Source organism: Lacerta agilis, chromosome 1 (assembly GCF_009819535.1).
Source record: "Lacerta agilis isolate rLacAgi1 chromosome 1, rLacAgi1.pri, whole genome shotgun sequence".
In the NCBI taxonomy this organism is placed as follows: domain Eukaryota; kingdom Metazoa; phylum Chordata; class Lepidosauria; order Squamata; family Lacertidae; genus Lacerta; species Lacerta agilis.
This window is the reverse complement of record NC_046312.1, coordinates 125261865-125275128: the sequence shown is the minus strand read 5'-3', so window position 1 is coordinate 125275128 and position 13264 is coordinate 125261865. Positions and strand designations below refer to the sequence as shown.

Below are 13264 nucleotides of genomic sequence, written 5' to 3'. Positions count from 1 at the left end.
GCCTTCTGCAAGACTTGGAAAGCCATTTTTTGTTCGGGTTTGCAATTACCTTAAATCATCGTTATTTATTTTCAAAAGGTGACCAGTGAGAGTTTGATAAAAGAAGACGTCTGACAAGATCAATAGAAAAGTGACCTGTTGCACGCACATCTGCCGAAATTCAATTCAGGTGGAAGCACAACTGTCTCAACTCTTTTTGCAAGCATTTCCTGGTTTAGCAGTAGCAGATTAAGCCGTATCTGAAAGTGTGGTGTAGTCACAAGTGAAGAAGTGAAAATGCACTGAATGGAACATCTGCAAATATTGCTACTGTAGGATGGAAAATTGGAAGAAACACATAAGTTTTCCATTTTTGAATTACTCAAAAGTACAATTTGTCAAGAGCAGTGCAGCAAATCTGTCAAGTTCCAAGTCTGTTTTAGTCAGCCCAGAAGTTACTACTTTATTCTAAATGCTGCATCACACTCTATGGATGGAAAGATAAACAAACTGTTTACACTGGCCTGTATTGTCAACCACATTCCTTAAATGGCCAGTGGAGAAGTGTATACCAGAAGATCTGACTATCCTAACCTTCTGTGTTGTGCTTTTGGTGTTTCTTTGGAAACCAGAAATCTGATAACTTCATGTAATGGTAAAGGCCAGTCATGTCCGACTCTGGGGTTGTGGCGCTCATCTCGTTTTATTGGCTGAGGGAGCAGGAGTACAACTTCCGGGTCATGTGGCCAGCATCACTAAGCCGCTTCTGGCGAACCAGAGCAGCGCATGGAAACACCGTTTACTTTCCCACTGGAGCGGTACCTATTTATCTACTTGCACTATGACGTGCTTTCGAACTGCTAGGTGGGCAGGAGCAGGGTCCGAGCAACGGGAGCTCACCCCGTCGCTCACCCCGTCGCGGGGATTCGAACCGCCGACCTTCTGATCAGCAAGCCCTAGGCTCTGTGGTTTAACCCACAGTGCCACCCGTGTCCCGTAGTCAGCATAAAATAGAATGGCGACCTTGTCTAGCACAACACCAGCCAGTATATTTTTCCCATAAATTAGACATACCATAGCTATGCTGCTATGATCTAATAAGAATCTAAAAGTAATTAACTGATTTTTATAAAAAATATATATAAAAAGCCCAACCTTAATCAAATATGTATTCTTATCAGGGTTCTGAGGCAGCAGTAAATTGGGACATTTAAAAAACTGGGACCTCATCCAATCTGTGATCTGATCAGGGTTCAATGCTTATAATAAATTGGACTATTAAAACTGGGATCTCATCCAAAACTTTATTTTGTCTAAACCACAGAACCTAGCGGTGCTGCTAAATCAGGAATATTCAATGAACAGAAATGCTGTGTTGAATTAACTCTTACCAAATACGATGCAAAATATATAGGAGATTCAACAAAGATACACTCGTTCTAACGTTGCGTTGTGGTTATAATAACATTAGCTATGTTTTATTTGGAATTCAGTAAGATTTTCTAGTATAATATCTTTCTATATCTATCAATACAATTACTATATAATGTTATTTTAGAAGCAATAATAATAGTAATAATAATAATCTATTTCTGCTATCCATTTCAGGAACAACCTGAAGGACAATCTGCCTTAACGTTGATATCCACTATCACTTGAAAAAGAAAAGAAAAAAGATGAAACATTGCATAGGCTAGAAATAGATTTTTCAAGCCTCCAGCATTCCTTCAAATATACAGGCCTGGTTCAAAGGTCACAATAATCCAAACTGTGTCTAACTGGGACCACGTACCGTATTTTTCGCTCCATAGGGCGCACTGGACCATAGGGTGCACCTCGTTTTTAGAGGAGGAAACAAGAAAAAAAATATTTTTATGGTTTTGCTCCTCTAAAAGCCCTTTTTTTTGAGGATGAGCTAAAAGTTTTGCAGCTTTTTGCAAAGGGAAAAGCCCTGTTTTTTTTTTTAGGATCAGCTAAAAGTTTTGCAGCTTTTTTTGCAAAGGGAAAAACCCTGTTTTTTGAGGATCAGCTAAAAGTTTTGCAGTTTTTTTGCAAAGGGGGAAAAGCAAAGAGGAAAAGCTCTGTTTTTATGGGGTTCAACTCACATTTCTGCAGCTTCTAAAGGAAAGGGAGCCTTTTCTACAGTTTCCAGACAGATAATCTAATCAGCCAGTCACATGTCGCTGGGGAAACAAACAACCTCCCTTTGCAGCACATTCAACAAAGAAGGGCGGGGCTGAAAGGGAGCCGGGACTCTTATCTCTCTCCCGATCTCTTGCCGATCAGCTGCTGAGCAGGGTCCTTTCAACACCCCCTTTTCTCTTTGTAAAATAAAAAGCACGATCTGGTTTTGGCTCCAGGGCAATTCAGCTCCAGGGAACCACAATTCGCTCCATAAGACACACAGATATTTCCCCTTACTTTTTAGGAGGAAAAAAGTGCGTCTTATGGAGCGAAAAATACGGTAGATGTTTGGGCTCTTAGAGAAGAACTCAAATCCACTTCGCTCGCACTGGTCTTATTTATTCCCATACCCCATTGAGCTAAGCCAAGATGAATCCCAAATCGGAATTAAGATTGCTGGAAGAAATATCAACAACCTCAGATATGCTGATGACACAACCTTGATGGCAGACAGTGAGGAGGAATTAAAGAACCTCTTAATGAGGGTGAAAGAGTAGAGCGCAAAAAAGGTCTGAAGCACAACATCAAAAAAACTAAGATCATGGCCACTGGTCCCATCACCTCCTAGCAAACAGAAGGGAAATAAATGGAGGCAGTGAGAGATTTCACTTTCTTGGGCTCCATGATCAATGCAGATGGTGACAGCAGTCACGAAATTAAAAGACGCCTGGTTCTCGGGAGTAAAGCAATGACAAACCTAGACAGCATCCTTATATGCAGAAACACCAACTTGCTGACAAAGGTCCGTATAGTTAAAGGTATGGTTTTCCCAGTAGTGAGCTGGACCATAAAGAAGGCTGATCGCCGAAGAATTGATGCTTTTGAATTATGGTGCTGGAGGAGACTCTTGAGAGTCCCATGGACTGCAAAAAGATCAAACCTATCCATTCTTAAAGAAATCAGCCCTGAGTGCTCACTGGAAGGACAGATCCTGAAGCTGAGGCTCCAGTACTTTGGCCACCTCATGAGAAGAGAACACTCCCTAGAAAAGACCCTGATGTTGGGAAAGATGGAGGGCACAAGGAGAAGGGGACGACAGAGGATGAGATGGTTGGACAGTGTTCTCGAATCAGCAAGCATGAGTTTGGCCAAACTGCGGGAGGCAGTGGAAGACAAGGGTGCCTGGCATGCTCTGGTCCATGGGGTCACGAAGAGTCGGGCACGACTAAATGACTAAACAACAACAAGGTGTGAACCCAGGCTTATGGTTGAGCTCTCTCTTCACTAACCCTGAAATGTAGCCAAGATTGGCACAGGAGTTAAAAAAACCCAAAACTAGGCAGGAGAATGTTGGGCGAAAGATTCGTGCATTGCAGGGGGTTGGAAGAAATGACCCTCACGGCCCTATCTGACTCTACAATTCTATGATTCTATGAAAGTGGATGTGAAACAACTTTGCCCAGAGGCTTGCATGGTCCCAGTAACCCATAGTTTAGCTTACCATGCCATGTAAATCAGTTTCTCTCTCTCCCCATACACATGAATAAAAATGTTTCTTCTTCTTCTGTGGGATGAATGTAGCTTGTACAGGATGCTCAGAGCTGCGATATTAAATTGCACTTTCCAAAACGTATGTATTGATTTAAAGAATATTAACATGCAGCAAGGCTCAGGGCTGATAAGACAGGGGAGAACAATTCTACGGCGTTGGAAGGCTTCCTAGAAGTAAACCACAAACCTGAAGTCATTTGCAAGGTCCTAAGTCTGAGATTCACTTGCTTAAATATTCAGTCCTTGCCGGCTGCTGAGAATAGGAGCCAGATGTACATCCAACTTCTTACTTTTCTGCTTATTTTATCCAGTGAGAAAACCACAGGCACAAGTGTTTTTATTAAGAAAATAAGCTCCTATCACAAAGGGACCAGCATCAGGATTTAACTGTATCCAAGGCTGTGCCAGTGGAGCTCCATTGGTTCAATGGGACTTTTGTTCCCACTCTTCCCCAGTAGGCCCCCCAAATCTGCTCCAGTGGGTCCCCCAACCTTCTGGAGGTCATTTTGAGGGAGCAGGGGCAGGGGTTGGAGGGGACGGGACAAGGAGACCAATGTCTGATGGAATGCATTGGCTGCGGCCCTTTATATTTACAATTTATATTCTATAATGAGCTTTTATGAAAAAATACAATAAATTATTACACACACACACACACACATTTTAGGGGTGTGTGTCTATATTTATTTATCAGCAGAAAGATGTAAGGATCTCCTGAAAATAAGAATCTCAGTAGGGATACTTAGGAGAAACAGGTAAATAATCAAGAAAACAGCTCTCTTTCAGCAGATAGTAATATGAAATTCAGTTTCAAAAAAGAGGACAAATTATCACAAAGCAAAAGCTACTCAATACATCTGGTTTACTTTAGATAGATCTTCAAAGACAAGAATATTAAAAAGCAACATGAGTAGCCTCACAGGTCTGAGTGAGGGAAACACTTTTCATTTCAGAAAAGGAAGCCTGCGTCTTTCCATACTGAAAGTTTAATCTGCAGTGGTTTAAGACTGAATCATCTCAATTAAAAAGAAAATACACCGAAAGTAATGTTTTCCTTTTATGGGTAGACTTTAAACCTTTGAAGCTGGTCTAGCCAAATTTTGAAAAGCAGGAGCTACACAGTGACTTTATGCATACCATGAAACAGATTCACTCTGATGAGACAATAACTCGGTTTACGAAGGACTAGTAATCTGCTCTCTGCGAAAACTGTATCCCTGGGAAATGAAGACCAGCAGTGGCCTCCTTAGGGACAACTGATCTTTAGTTTTCGGTCACCTCACTGATGTGTCAAGGGTGACTTTCACCTATAGCTTTGGTACATTCTTGGTTGGACCAACAAATATTCTCGTGTCTAAATGGCTAGGTAAAGGGACCCCTGACCGTTAAGTCCAGCCGCGGACGACTCTGGGGTTGCGGTGCTCATCTCGCTTTACTGGTCGAGGGAGCCACCGTTTGTCCACAGACAGTTTTTCCAGGTCATGTGGCCAACATGACTAATCTGCTTCTGGTGAACCAGAGCAGCGCACAGAAACGGCGTTTACCTTTCCGCCGGAGCGGTGCCTATTTATCTACTTGCACTTGACGTGCTTTCGAACTGCTAGGTTGGCAGGAGCTGGGACCGAGCAACGGGAGCTCACCCCGTGGCAGGGATTTGAACCGCCGACCTTCCGATCAGCAAGCCCTAGGATCTGTGGTTTAGACCACCGCACCACCCGCGTCCCTCCTGTCTAAATGGCTAGCCATTTGTCATCTGACTGGTTTTGTCCGGCTATTGCCACTCATAGGCGAGCAGCTTCTTCCAGCCATGAAAGGCACTGAACATTTACCAGAAGCTTAGATATGTTTGCAATGTGGACTACACTCTCTGTGCCAACATCTCCACAGGAACCTCGAACGCACAAGCAGTCAGTGCCGGTGGTGAGAAGGGGAAGAAATCTGCACATTTGAGCTTTGGCTGAAAAGAAAGCCATAGTAGTAGTAGTAGTTCTTTATTACGGTCGATGACCAGCACACACACACACACACACAAAAGACACATACAGAATCAGTAATAAATGCAATTTAAAATTTATCTGAGATTTGATCTAAAAGGGGTTGGCCATCTTAAAATTAAAGTACATTAAAATTAATAATTATTGCTTTAAAAGAATAAATTTAAAAATTAATTAAAAGAATCAACAATTCAGGTGGTCAGGTATTTAAACATTTTAAAAAGCAATTTAGCACAGGCCTTTTCTAAGACTTATGTGGATTTTTTTTCAGCAGTAAGACTTGACACCTGCACATTCTTGGCTGATTGGGCTAAATGGCTGCGATCATCCCTGCCAGGTGTCAGTACATCCCATTTACTGTTGGAAAGGCACTTGACAGCCATGCTAGTCAATCTACACTTACAGAGGATATTGTGCTTCCTTGACTAAAATTCTTTTGAAGAGCTCACCCGTCAGCCTCTGTGACAACGGAAGATTTTCTGGAGGCGTCTATCACAGAACTGTCCCCATCAGCAGAGCCCAGTCAGAACCAAGATGGCCGCTTTCAGCATGATCCTCTCCACTTTGTGCGTTGGGAGACGTTTGCTTCACAGAAGGAATTGCTTCGTGTGAGAGCAAGCTTTCTCTCTGTCTTCTCTGAGATGATTCCACTCTGTTTTCTTGACAACCAAGGCAGGAATGAGGACAGGCTGATGTCTCACTTTGCAGACATCTCTCAACACAACCGAGTGGCTTGGTGGGAGAAGAAGAGAGCATGTTGGGTATTTTTACACTTGTCTGTTGTTACACGTTAGACCAGGCTTCCTCAATCTCGGCCCTCCAGATGTTTTGGGCCTACAACTCCCATGATCCCTAAGCTAGCAGTACCAGTGGTCAGGGATGATGGGAATTGTAGTCTCAAAACTTCTGGAGGGCCGAGTTGAGGAAGCCTGTGTTGTTGTTGTTTAGTCATTTAGTCGTGTCCGACTCTTCGTGACCCCATGGACCAGAGCACGCCAGGCACTCCTGTCTTCCACTGCCTCCCGCAGTTTGGTCATACTCATGTTGGTAGCTTTGAGAACACTGTCTAAGCCTGCGTTAGACCAAGGCAATCTTTATCTCTCCAGTCTCAATGGCTGGCCAGACTGGTCAATTCTTATCTGACTGGTTGGGCTTGGCTCCTACCACCCAAAAAAGCAGCTGCTTCTTTGAGGCTTCTTGCACTTTGAGCACTTGCACTTTCCATCGAAAATGCAGTTTTCACCGAGGAACCCAGGGGTGGGTTTTTTGTTGTTGTTTTTTTGCATCTGACGTGTGCCACATATGAAACTGTGAATGGGCCACGGCAAGCCAAAACAACTGGAATATGTAAATCTGTGACACCCGCAAAAACAAAACAAAACCCTACATTGGCCTATTCCACCAGTCCTTGGTTAACGGAGGCCTCAGTATTGGGTGGAAGGAGGGCAGTGCATCAGAATCTTTCTTCTGAAAAGCAGCACCGAGTTAGGCCAGAGTTCTTGGGCTTGGACCAATTCTCTCCCTGTTTCCTTTCACCACCAACACCAACAAAATCTTCCATGTTACCAGGCATGGAAAGTGAGCAGTAGGAGGCTAGCGAACTTTTACCGACGACAGCGAATCAGGAGAGCAATTAAGATCTCCCACAAGGCCAAGTTGTTTGTACCTGTGGTGGCTTTCTCACGCCACATACAATACTCCTTTCAACTCTGGGCCCGTCAATCGTTACGTTTTACTATAAATTAATTTCTCTCCTAGTAAGGAATGTGCCGAGTCTACATTCTAGTAAATCTTTCCCGAAGCTTTCGTCCATTTGGAAGGCAAGACAAAGTATGCAGCCAGTGAAGTCATAGTGGCAGCAAGATCTATGGCACCGAATCGCTGTGCAGTCGCCGTTGCCAATATGTGCATTAAAATCTTAGGCCTGAATTACATTATACATTATGGGATTAGTGGATCTGGGGACAGAGTTATAAAACTCATCTTTACTGTCTATGTAAGCTATCATTAGGTGAGCAGTCAATAAAAACATAAAACACCAAAGTTCCACTCAACTGGATAACTTGGAGCTTATCTTTCAAACTCTCCTGCAATTCCACCCCTCCCAGAAATATGTCACAAGGAAGGCAGCTTTCCCTTTTTATTGTTGCTAATATCATCTGCTACCTTTCCAAGGGCTCGGCAATAAATTATTTTCACCAGCCCAAACTAGGCTCCTGAGTTACTTCAGGACTTCTCTTCCCTAGGGACCAGTTCATACTGTACATGCATGTTCATCATTTGATGACTGAAGCATCATCACACAGGCGATTTGTATCTGTAAAACAAGCTATCACTCATCTTATCCATCCATCCATCCATCCATCCATCCATCCAAAAATACAGTCAGCATAAAATAATCACTGAGTGCCCAATCAGTAGTACAGGTGGCCACAGACAGAATGGGTTTGAAGCCAGTTATTTACTTATTTAGGGACGCGGGTGGCACTGTGGGTTTAACCACAGAGCCTAGGGTTTGCCGATCAGAAGGTCGGCGGTTCGAATCCCTGCAACGGGGTGAGCTCCTGTGGCTTGGTCCCTGCTCCTGCCAACCTAGCAGTTCGAAAGCACATCAAAGTGCAAGGAGATAAAGAGGTACCGCTCCAGCGGGAAGGTAAACGGCATTTCCGTGCGCTGCTCTGGTTCGCCAGAAACGGCTTAGTCCTGCTGGCCACATGACCAGGAAGCTGTATGCCGGCTCCCTCGGCCAATAAAGCGAGTGAGCGCCGCAACCCCAGAGTCGTCCGCGACTGGGCCTAACGGTCAGGGGTCCCTTTGCCTTTACTATTTACTTATTCATATTTACTGAATTACATTTATACCCTGTTCTTCCTCCTGAAGGAGCTGAAGCAGGGCATGAATTCAATCCTTTCTCAAGTAGCTTAGCTGATCAGATTTTTTTGGGGGGGGGGTTTAACTGTGGAACTGCTACATGCATGTGCTAGAACGAAGCACTCGTGACGCAGTTGCCAGCTACCACTGCTACCAAGCAATGTGAGCTTGAAAGTGAGGTTATGTAGATATGACAGAGAAAACAGAAATAGCCTGCTTATCTCAAGTCATCCTTTGGGAGTTCACTGGATAAGCATCCCCCCCCCCCACAACAGAATTAAAAGGATATGAAATTGCCCAGTGGAAAAAAAGGTGATATTTCAGCTCTCGTTAATTGTGGGATAAGAATCAAATATGTGAGTTAAAAATATCATCTAGGTTCATCAGCTTCTAAGCACACCTGCTGTTCTCCATTTCAGTCTCAAACATTTCCAGGTCAGAAAGGTGAATAATTATTAGAGAAGATAAACCAGAATTATAAAGGCATTGAACTGACTGTTTTTAATAGGTTCTTACCAATTAACTGTCACTCCAGGGAATACATTCTATTTCGGAGGAGAATTTATCACTAAAAGAAATGTTCACAACAATTATTCCACGTCCAATTGGAACATTAGCCCTAGAAACAGACGGGATCATTCCTTTAAGTCTGCCAACGATTTTGCAAATGACACTGGCCCTTTAACAGATGGGACGCATACTTCTTAGCTTGCCAGGATCCTAATAAAAGACATTGGCTCCTGTAAATGAAGGACACATACCTCTCAAATTGCCAGCATCCAAACGGGGAGTTAGAAGTTTAAAATAAATGAGGACCCAAGCTAGCAGTACCAGGCATATGTTACAGAAATTTCAGTACCACCGGTGCAAACCTTGGCCAAATACTAATTAATTTGAAAAAAACCACTTGTGTATATTCGGGATAAAGTTCCATTTCTACTAGACAGACTGTCAGTTGTGCCATAACAGAAACTTGGTGTGTGTGTGTGTAGTGTTTCGCTTTTCAGTTTGTTTGGCATGGCTGCTGATTTTGTGATCGCCGGATATTGTTAGAAGGTTTCATCATTCTATAAAGCTTTGATCATATTTTTAATGTAGAAAATCATGTTATAAACAAACTATAATGAAACAATTTGCTGCATTGAGCAACCAGAACTAATTAACAGAATTAATTTTGTTCATTGCTGGGTGATGTGGTCTTGTCTTTTATGACATTTCAAGGATTTCCATTGTACACGGCATTGTTTTTCTTATGAGTTGGCAGTTTACAAATGCCCCAACAAACAAACACTAACCATTAGCCTTATGGTCGCAAGTTATGACCCACCAAGCCAAATGATGTGCGTAAGCCATGCACAACAAACTTACCATTTCTTGTTCCCTGGAAGATCAGGGCTCTATCTAAATCGCTAATGGGGCCTAAATGTGCACAGCTGGCTCCCTGCTGCAAATGTTACCTTCACAACACATAAAAAGTGATGTGACAAAGGAGGCCGGGTCATTCCACCTGCTTGCATGAATGTAACTGTGTGACGAGGAACACCAGAGGAGGGTTTAAGTATTTACCTGTACTTGGGATCTGTCTCTCTCTCCCACCACCTCTTTCAGTGCGGAAACAGATAGAGCTTCAATTATGAAGGAAGAGATGGGGGTGGGGGTCTTTAATTAAATCCACAAGCCCACCCCTTGTCTCCACCCATTAGTTTAGACTAATTATCTTTTAGAGACGGAAGCTAAGCAGGCCGGTGCAAAAGGTTGGGGGAGAACTCACTTTGGGCAGGTTCAAGGAAATACTAGGTACAGCTGTGGCAGGACAGACTCTAGTGCAGGCATAGGCAAAGCCGGCCCTCCAGATGTTTTGGGACTACAACTCCCATGATCCCTAAGCTAACAGGACCAGTGGTCAGGGATGATGGGAACTGTAGTCTCGAAACATCTGGAGGGCCGACTTTGCCTATGCCTCCTCTAGTGATTTGCAAGGAGGATGTTCAACGCACACAGGGTTCAGAAATGACGGTCTGAGTAGGGCCAGAGCTAAGGAAGGTATATTCCAGCTGCGGTCAATGAAGAATCTCATATGGTTGCTTTCCTTCCAACCTAGCCAACTCGTTGTGCTGTTTGAGAGCCAAAATAATCTGTCCGGAGTGGTCGACCTGCAAACAGTGCTGCACGGGTATTTGCCTGAAACGATCAACTTTGGCCATGCCATTTCTGCATGGAACCCTTATTTATTTATTTTAAAATATTTTTATTTTGCACCATAAAAACAAAACGAAAAATGAAAAATAAAAACGAAAAATGAAAAATAAAAACGAAAAATGAAAAATAAAAACGAAAAATGAAAAATAAAAACGAAAAATGAAAAATAAATGCATGGAACCCTTAACCAATTTATTTTTGGCTTTTTCTGGGGGAAGGGAACCATCTCCAAGTTACTCCCCCGCTGCCCGCTCTGGGTTGAAATGCCAGAGCGTCCAACCCAGAGATGCCACACAGTGATGGCTCACGATGTGGGTTGACAGAAACGAACAGGGGACCCAAGATTGAGAAGACGTCTTCCCCTTTTCCAGGGATGTTAGGCATCGAGCACTGGCCTTGTCACTAGTACGGTGCAACGTGCTAATAACAGATACAAGGAAACAAAAACAGTGTGTAGTGCAGGCTTCTTCAATCTCGGCCCTCCAGATGTTTTGGGCCTACAACTCCTATGATCCCTAGCTAGCAGGACCAGTGGCCAGGTATACAGTAATGGGAATTGTAGTCTCAAAACATCTGGAGGGCCGAGGTTGAGGAAGCCTGGTGTAGTGTGTGGTGGACATGTAAAGAGGTAAAAGCTTACTGGGAAATGATATATAATGAGTTAAAGAAAATGTATAAAAACACTTTTGTTAAAAAAAACTGGAAGCATTTTTATTCGGTATAGAGGGGGGAGAGATACCAAAGGGAGATAAAAAATTATTTATGTATGCAACAACTGCAGCAAGAATCCTTTTAGCCCCAAAATGGAAACAACAAGAAATACCAAGGAAAGAAGAGTGGCAGATGAAGATGATGGACTTTGCGGAACTGGTGAAGCTGACAGGGAAACGACCAGCACAATCAAGTATTCCAAAAAGACTAGAGGAAATTTATACAATATTTGAAGGACCATTGTAAGCAATTAACAACACTAGCAGGGTTGCAAGAAGACTTATCATGATAATTGTTCTTACCTTTCTATATTTATTCAAAAATTGTGACATTTTGAATGAGTGAGACCTACCGTAAGTTGGAGAATGCATAAATGCTATGATATCAAGTTTAACTCTGAAAACCAAGAGGCGGGAGGGAGGGGAGTCAAAGCTCGTAAGAGCAAAAGAAGTTAAGTGGATAATGAGGATGTGTTTAAATATTATGGGAACTCAATAAAAAATATTATTATAAAACAAACAAACAAACAAAAGCAGTGTGTAGCGAAGCAAAGTGAGGCTTGCTGTGGCGCAAGAGTCTGGCAAAAGACGGAGGAGAGCTAAACAACATGGCTGTCTGCAAGAGAATAATAACTGACACACTGGTTGCAGGATGACTGGGTTTGCTATGTAAGCTGTATCTGCTCTGGCTTCTCGCCCATCTTCAGTGAACACAGGCAGGGGCGTACCCAGGATCAAAACTGGGGGGGGGGGGGAGCCATGGTCGTTCAGATTGTGACATTTCAGCATGGAAAGGTGAATGAAACAAAATTTTTAGGAAAATTATATATAATTATAGCAGTGCTTTATTACGGTAGTTATTATTTGCTTGAATTTTTTTTAAATTTTTATTCTAGTTACATGTCTTATATCATACCAGGGGTGGCCAACTCCCAAGAGACTGTGATCTACTTTCAGCAGTGATCTACCCCCGTTTTTGGGGGTTCAGCTCAAAGTTGTTGACCTTTTTTGGGGATGAGGAATGCCCCGTTTTTTAGGGGTTCGGTTCATTTTTAGATTACTGACCATATTATGTAAACAGCAAACCAAAACAGCTTCAATAGACAGAAAAACTCCCCCCCCCCAAACAGAAAGCCCCCAAATGGCTGAAAAACTCAGTTTCCCAGGATCCTCAGCCCTCGCAAAGGAACTACTCACCATGCAAGGGAACTGTTTCCAAAGCTCCTTTGCAACGATCAGCCGGCGCAACACACACACACACACACACACAGTGGTGGCCGGCTGCTGGTCGGCAGAGCTCAATTGTTATTTAGATTTTGGGAGGGGGAGAAAGACCAGTAGTTGAGCTTTTTTAGGAGAGCTTTTTTTTTCCTTTTAGGCTGCCGATAACCATTTAATTATTATTATTATTATTTTGCTTCGGGGGGCAGGTGCCCCCTCCTGCCCCCCCTTGGGTACGCCCATGAACACAGGACAAAATATACCTGTCGCTCCGACTCACCTTTCCCGCTCCTCCTTCATCTTTTCCAGGTCCTCTTCTCTGAGCTTGGAGTTTCCCTTCTGATCACCTTTGGCACCTTTCTCCTCTTTTTTCTTGCCAAACCTAATTAGGAAAGGTGAGATTAAAGGAGGCTTATAAACAGGAGGAAAAGTGGGCACAAACCAAAACCCGCATGATTTAAACAAGTACGGTATAATGTGCTTCTGGTACGTACAACTCCTAAAACAAAGCTGATACGCAACTAAACATCCCTCAGAGTATGAATTAACTAATTTTCCATACACTTGCAGCTTAATTTTTTTCCAAGACACATGAGTAATGCATGCTAGAGATTT

General features: G+C 43.1%; 1 protein-coding gene across 1 annotated transcript in view; it reads right to left on the bottom strand.

Annotated features, from left to right (window-relative positions):
* Nucleotides 1–13264, bottom strand: part of PARD3B (par-3 family cell polarity regulator beta) — a 560874-nt gene that overhangs the window by 182469 nt on the left and 365141 nt on the right. Inside the window, 1 exon segment of the mRNA XM_033152744.1 lies at nt 12930–13031. Coding sequence (XP_033008635.1) covers nt 12930–13031 — 102 coding nt within the window.